Genomic DNA, 7,828 nt, shown 5'->3' with positions numbered 1-7,828 from the left:
AGTGACTTAGGAGGCTGAGACAGGATTGCAAGTTCAGAGCCAGCCTTAGAAACTTAGCAAAGCCCTCAGAAACTTAGTGAGACTGTCTCAAAATAAAAAGTAAAAAGGAATATAGTTCAGTGGTAAAGTGCCTCTGGTTCAATCACCAGTACCAAAAAAAAAAAAAAAATGGAATTCGCCCCTACATGCAGATTCTCTTGCCCTTCTGCCTGCTGCCATTGGTTGATGCAACATGAAGGCCCTGACCAGATATGGGCCCCTCAACCTTGAATCTCTTAGCCTCCAGAACTCTAATAAATAAATCCATTCTTTATAAATTACAGTCTCAGGCATTCTGTTATAACACAAAATGGACTAAGACAGGGTCAATGGATGGAAAGTTACTGTGAAGAAACTTCAGAAGTAAAAGAGTCTGCTAACAGACTAACAGGATTTTTGCTGAAGACAAGCCAGGGTGATGAGAGGGGGTGATGGACGATGAGAAACCTGATCAGATGTAGAGGGTGAGAAGTTCTCCTGTTAAACTGACTTAGCGTTCTTTGTTAAAACTATTTTACAAGAAAGTACATAGGTGGGCTGAAGAAGTTTAGGAGCCTGACTTAAGTTTGGTCAAGCAAAGAATCTGTCATACCTGAACTTTTGAAGCATCGAAGATAAAGTTTAAGTCTCAAGCATTATGAATCAGACTTGTCATGGAAATGTACTGAATGTTCTATAAAAGGTAAACTGTTCAAGTAATTGGACTGGAAAGGGAAAAATAATGCTTTGTGTATAAGTTTCCCCCAAAATGTTTAACCTAAAATTAAATGGCCAGTATCCTTAGGAATTGAATTCTTTTTAAGTCTAATAACTGTAATTTATGGAGCTGTCACTAGGTGGCAAGTAGTTGCTGGGTTAGGAATTTCTCCTTAGAAATTAATGCCTGAGAATCTTCAAAAACATTTAATAGAAGTTAATTATCCTTTCTATAACGGAGTCATGTGTCAGCCAATGATGGCTGTGTGGGATGAGCGGAGTAAAGGTTGTACCTTAAGCCCTGGTGGGTTAGAGGAAGAACTAGAGAGGCACTGGTTGTTGGGAAGAGAGCAACAGGGTCAAGATGGAAAATCACAAACCGCCTTATACTATCAAGGAAAACTCAGTTTTTTATATCATAGCTAGAAAAATTGAACAATAACCAGAAGCAGAAAGGAATCTACTTGAACATGGATCCACACATTATTCTCTGTGGCCTAATACCAAAACAGTCTTGGGGCGTCTTGCATGTGACACAAGCCCAAATAGCTGTTGGCTTATCAATGGCAGTGTTCCGATTTTTGACAGTGAATGCATCCTCCAAAGATTTTGAAAGTTTACCTTTGAGTACAGATGATTTGAATTGTGAAACCTGTAGCATGACATGGAATGGATTCCATTTTGTTTTAGAAGTCTGTACCCTGTTTTTATGGCTATGCCTATAAGCAGTGACCTAGCAGCCAGGTATCAATCAGCCCAGCTACCACTGAAAGGAAACACCTAAACTTACTGTATTCGAATTTCTAAGCCTTTCTTCAGAAAGATGTTATCTCCCATTTCAGACTATGTTTGCAACATACCTTGGATCTAGACAATATACTTCCTCTAGTTACCAGAACCTGGCCTAGAAATTCACTGATTTTATGCAAATATGTATACAAAAATAAAAGTCAATTATCCTTTGTAAACAAGTTTAATAGTATATCTTTATATGTATCTATAGATAAAGACACATCTATCTCAAAATAAGCTCCATTAGAGAGTGTTGCAGGAATTGTCATTCAACTTAATAATAAAATATTTACACATGCTGAAAAACTTGTAGTAATTATACTGTTTTTAGATTTTATTTTACCGTAATTTATAGCACTCACCTGATAATTATTTCCCTTTAAACCCAAATAATTAGTAGATCCAGGTCTATAACAGTTACTCTCATCACAACATCATATACTTTCCTCAATTAGCCTACCATTCACAGACAGACTGATATGCAATAGGGTATTGGAAGACCCCTTTGATATTGTCTGGTCTAATATTATAAATACAAATATATGCATGTATATTTTTATTTTAGAAATTAAAAAAACAGACTCAAAGGATAGATACTTGCCAAGGTTTTAATCTTTTGAGCAGCAGATCCAAGGACATGTTAATATCCTTAAAGCTTTTGTCAACGTGGCCATCGTTCATAGTGATTCCCTAGCAATTCCCCATTTGATTCATGCTGCACATTAAGATGATGGCAACTATCCTAATAAGGAGACTTCTCACTGTTCTACTGAAGATAGTCTACTGCATGTTTCCAGTGTTTTTCTTGTCTCTTGAGTCACTCAGTTCTTCCACTGGAAATATATGAATATCCTCCCCAGCTCCAGAAAAAACCTTACACAGATAAGGGCAATTCTTTTCTAGTGTCATAGAATTGTTCTGCTTTTTTAAATTTCTTTTTTTAAATGGGAAGAAACAGAAGTAATCTAGCTTAATGCTCTCATTTTAAAATGTAAATATTTAAGCTGGGCATGGTGGCATACACCTGTAATCCCGGTAGCACAGGAGGCTGAGGCAGGAGGATTGCAAGTTCAAAGCCAGCCTCAGCAAATTAGTAAGACCCTGTCTCAAAATACAAAATAAAAAGTTGGGGGTGTAGCTCAGTGTAAAAAAAAATCTGAATATTATGTCTTAATTGTTTATCCATAAGGTTTGGAAAATAGCTGGGCATGGTGGCTTATATCTTTAATCCCAGTGATTCCAGAAGCTGAGGCAGGAGGATCTCAAATTTGAGGCCAGCCTCAGTAATTTGGCAAGGCCCTAAGCAACTTAGCAAAACACTGTCTCAAAATTAACAATGAAAAGACTGTGTACTAGGCAAGTGCTCTACTACTGTGCTACACACCCACCTATTTTAAGTATTTTGGGGTTTTAAATTTGTAGTCTCTTTAATCTTCTTTATACATCTTTTCCCTATTTCTATTGGATTTCAAATGACTTAAGTTATATAGCAACCTAACACAGTAGCTTAAAATTAATATCTTAATGAAAGTTAAGAGTGCAGGTTTTCTTTAGAAGGCTCATGTATGAAATGTTCTCCTGTGAGAAAAAAATTCTAAGGAAATTAACTATACTAAATCCCTAATAATAGCACTTAAAAAAACTGGGATTAAATCCAGAGCCACTCTACCACTGAGCTACATCACGTCACCAGTCCTTTTTAAAAATATATATATATTTTTAGTTATAGATGGACACAATACCTTTATTTTGTTTATTTTTTTATATGGTGCTGAGGATTGAACCCAGTGCTTCACGTATGCTAGGAAAGTGTTCTACCACTGAGCCACAACCCCAGCCCTCACCTTCCCTTTTTATCTTTTATTTAGAGACAGGGTCTCCCTAAGTTACCAAGACTGGCCTTGAACTTGCAGTCCTCCTGCCTTAGCCTCCTGAGTCACTGAGATTACAGGTGTGTGCCACAGCACACTGCTAATAGTACCTTTAGCAAGCAATTTTAGCAACATAATAATTAAGTGAAAGAGCATACATGAAGACTAACTTGTATTCCTTTTAAAAGTTAAAAATTAACATTAATAACGTTTTATAATGTTAAAATTATTGACATTTTAAACATGTAATCATGTTTAAATACTCAGAGCTATCCTTTGTCTGCAATGTAAGTATGGCAATTTGAAAAAAACCACCAGAGAACTGTTGATATTTACAAATTACTTGTAGTTTGTTGAACCAGAAATGTTAATTTAAAGCTTCTGGATGGCGTTTTTTTTTTTTTTTTTTTTTTTTTTTTTTGCAGGGAGTGGGTACTGGGGATTGAATCCAGAGGCGCTTTACCACTGAGCCACATCCCCAGCCTGTAACATATATATATATATATATATATATATATATATATATACACACACACACACATATATATACATTATAGATGGACACAATAACTTTATCTTATTTATTTTCATGTGGTGCTGAGAGTCAAACCCAGTGCCTCACACATGCTAGGCAAGTGCTCTACCACTGAGCTATAACTTCAGCCCCATCCCCAGCCCTTTTTATTTTTTTTATTTTTGAGTCAAGGTCTTGGTAAGGTGCTTAGGGCCTAAGTTGCAAGGCTGGCTTTGAACTTGTGGTCCTCTTGTTTCAGCCTCCTGAGCTGCTAAGATTACAGGTGTGAGCCACCGTGCTGGCTATTTGTATTTTTTAAAATATCTTTATTTATTTATTTTATGTGGTGCTGAGGATTGAACCCAGTACCTCATGCTTGTGAGGCAAGCAGTCTATCACTGAGCTACAACCCCAGCCCTGGATGGTGTTTTTAATTAATTTGTTTGTTTGTTTCAAAGAGATGCTGGAGTTACTATTAAGTTCAAGAGCCATCTGGTGAAGCTATTGAATTGTTCTTCCCTTTAGTTTTTCAAACTCCTTGTTTGTCATGGGCTGACAAAATGTGAAACCTTAAGAAAAAAGTTAAAATTGGAGAAGTGGGTTTAAAAAATGACAACTAAAATGTACTTATCCAAATTGGCCTTAGACTGCACTTAATTTTTTTTCAAAGTGTAGTAATAATACCTATGCTCATACTTTCTTTGCTCCAAAATGATAGTACTGTTTCCTTACAAAATGGTCTATACTTAAGCAAAACATACTCTTTCTTTTTTTAAAAATTTCATCTTGAAAATAACTCCAAGTAGGGGAGAAGAATCTACAGTTCTACTTGAAAGAGGTACACATAAAGAATTAAAGTGACATGGTTAATAAACTGAGGCATGTTCAAACCACAAAGAATCTGAATTCTTTTGCACTGTTCTCTGAGCTGTGTTGACCCATGGTCAACAGTCACTCTCCCTATGCTGATAAAGAAAATTCAGCCTCCTCACACACCAAAGCAATTCTCAACTAGGCATCCTAAAGCCTGTTAATACCAGTTTTTTGTTTTGTTTTGTTTACCATATTTATTTTCACCATAACAGCCTTTACCTAAACACACCTATTGTAATACCTTGGAATGACGATACTCTGAAAAGTTAAACCCCTGTAATCAACTCTATTCAAAATCTACCACCTTAAAATAATAATAGCTGACAGTGAATGCTTATCATGTGCCAAGATTTCATTAATTTTTTCATTAAATATTCATTACTCTAAGATGTACATATGTAGGCATTATCATCCATACCTTACAGTAAAGAAAAGTTTAGACCACATGACTAGCAAGTTGTTGAACTGGGATCTGAAATCAGGTTTGTCACCTTGCAGGACTTGCGGTCTTTAATATGATGCTTTACTGTCTTTAGTTCTGTCAATGCCTTATAATCTCAGAACATAAAACCTTGATGTGCCACTTTTCTTTGTATCTCTTCTTTCTCATTCAATTCAGACATATCTCAACGTCTGAAACACTGTCTCATTAACATGTCTTCAATTCTCTTGTATTCTTATCCTTCTGTAACAATACCTGACAAAGCAAAACGGAATCTCCTGATCAATATGCTAAGCCACCTATTCTGGTTCCATTTTCAAGTAAATAATTGCTGCTGAGAAAAATCTTCTGATTGGCACCACTAAAATTTGTAATCTCCTACTTAATCCGGATACTCAGAATTACTCATCAATCCATGTATTAGTCTTTTCTCAATTCCTTTCCCATCTATTCCAATCCTTCCTCTAACCATGTAATCCTTCTTCTAACCATCCCCTTCTCATGTCATCATTTAATGCTTTCCCCCAATCCTCTCAGGAGACTATATTACAACTATGTTGTATAGAATATGGCAACATAGTCTCCTCCTACTTCTTCAAGGAAGATAGAGTCAGTGGAGTCAGCACTTAATGATCTCTCTCAACTTCCTATCCCTGGACATACTTATTCATTTACATCTACATACACTACCACCTTTATTCCAATATTGCTCCTCCTGTTCTAGGAAAACACTTGATCTCATGCCCTTGAACTCACTTCCTTCTGCCTCTTCCAGGACCTGGCTCCATCAGCCATCTCTTTTTTCCTTCAATGTCCCCTTTCTTCTGATTCCTTCCTCCAGCAGAACAATATTCTAAAATCTCTCCCTTGCCCTAGCATTGCCTCAGTTATTGCCCAGTTCCTCTCTTCTCTTTCTCGTATACCTACTCTTCATGATCCATTCATTCCTGTTCATCTCACTGCAACCTGACTTTTGCCTCTCCAGCTCCTAAAACAGCTTTTACTAATTGGCTCCAGATAGTCAGTGGCAGTCCTGATCACCAGCTACATAGGACCCTCCATCCTAAAATGTTTCATTTCCTTGACTTTATGGGCATAACTTCTCATTCTCTTCTTAGCATTTCTTCTCTGTCATTCGTAGGTTTCTCTTTGCTTGCACTTTGACTATTGGTGTCCCTTAAACTTTTATCCTTGGACCTCTTATTTTATTTAATAGACAATAGATGACCTCAATTTCCACCCACAGATCCATGACTTCCAGTTATTTATTTTTAGCGTATATCTCTCCCCTGAACTTCAAAATTGTACATCTAGTTGCCCTTCTGAAAATCTTAACCAGAATGTCCCACACATATATTAAATCAAAAGCCCCAAACACATTTAATCATCTCCCTAAACATGTTCTCTTTCTCTATTTTTCTCCCTGAATTGATGGTAGTCACCTGACTTAAAACCTAAGTGTTTGTTTGTTTATTGAAACAAAGTCCTTGCTCTGTTTCCCTGACTAGTCTCAAGTATCCTCCCACCTCAGCCTCTCAAGTACTAAAACTATAGACCTTGCCCTGTGAGAGTCAAAAATTTGTGAGCCAGCTTTCCTCCTAACCCCCAGATGGAATCAAGCACTCCCCATTTTACCTCCTGAATAGTTCTCAAACCTGTCCCCTCCTCTTCATCTCGTGCCTCTGCCACAGTAACAGGCCCACATCACTTCTCACTGGCAGTAGGAGATCTCCTAAGACTTCCTCCACTCCCACTGCCAACCCATTCTCCACATGGCTGCTAGCGTGCTCTATCTAAATATAATCTGGTCATATCGCTTTCTTAAAAATAACTTTCAATACCTCCTTGACTGCCTAATGGGTTCCTTGGTTGCCAACTATGTAGAGAAAAACTTGCCCTGGGGATATTAAAAAATAACCTTAATATCACCACTTTTTATAGCATTATATATTTATTACATGTTCATTTTTGGCATCTTTTTCAACATACTTACCAACAACAGATGCTTAATAATAAAGAAGGAAAAAGTCTGAATCAATACCTGGATATGGCATCTGAATCTTCTCCATGCGGAAGAGGAAATGATAAAAAATGGCACTGGCTGAGAAATTCTAAGTAATAGAAGCAAATGAATTTGTGACCTCCTCTGTGAATGTTTTTTTTTTTCTAAAAATTAATAATGCCTTTGAATCTTATATTTTTAGGAAAAATGTTACTTAGTTTTAATGTATTAATGATATAAATATTAAATACTTAACAACTATACTATGAAATAGTACATATACATATGTATTTTTATATATGCAGTATATATAAAGTAGTATAGTAGTGTTCCCATTTTTTAAGTAAGAAAACAGACACAAAGGGGTTATTAAAATAGCTTGTTTGGACCCTTTGGCTTTAGTGTCCACAATATATCTATTATGCTATTAGACTCCCACATGAAAATCTTGGGACATTTGTATTGAAAAATATTTTGAAGTTTTATTGGTATTAAAAAAAATCTGGGGGGCTGGAGCTGTGGCTCAGTGATAGAGTGCTTGCCTGTCATGTGTGAGGCACTGGGTTCAATCCTCAGCACCACATAAATAAATAAACAAA

At 36.5% G+C, this 7,828-nt stretch overlaps 1 protein-coding gene and 1 pseudogene across 1 annotated transcript in view; one reads left to right on the top strand and one right to left on the bottom strand.

Moving 5' to 3' along the window:
- Positions 1-79: 79 nt before the first annotated feature.
- LOC125616895 lies at positions 80-2,839 on the top strand (annotated as a pseudogene).
- A 538-nt stretch (positions 2,840-3,377) lies between these two features.
- Depdc4 (DEP domain containing 4) overlaps positions 3,378-7,828 on the bottom strand; it is a 24,086-nt gene continuing 19,635 nt past the window's right edge. Inside the window, 2 exon segments of the mRNA XM_048808093.1 lie at positions 3,378-3,821; positions 4,362-4,483. Of these exon segments, the coding sequence (XP_048664050.1) occupies positions 3,766-3,821; positions 4,362-4,483 (178 nt within the window). The 3' untranslated portion in view covers positions 3,378-3,765.

This window comes from Marmota marmota, unplaced genomic scaffold (genome assembly GCF_001458135.2).
Source record: "Marmota marmota marmota unplaced genomic scaffold, marMar, whole genome shotgun sequence".
Lineage (NCBI taxonomy): Eukaryota > Metazoa > Chordata > Mammalia > Rodentia > Sciuridae > Marmota > Marmota marmota.
The sequence above is the reverse complement of the archived record's forward strand: the minus strand, read 5'-3'. Positions and strand labels throughout refer to the sequence as shown.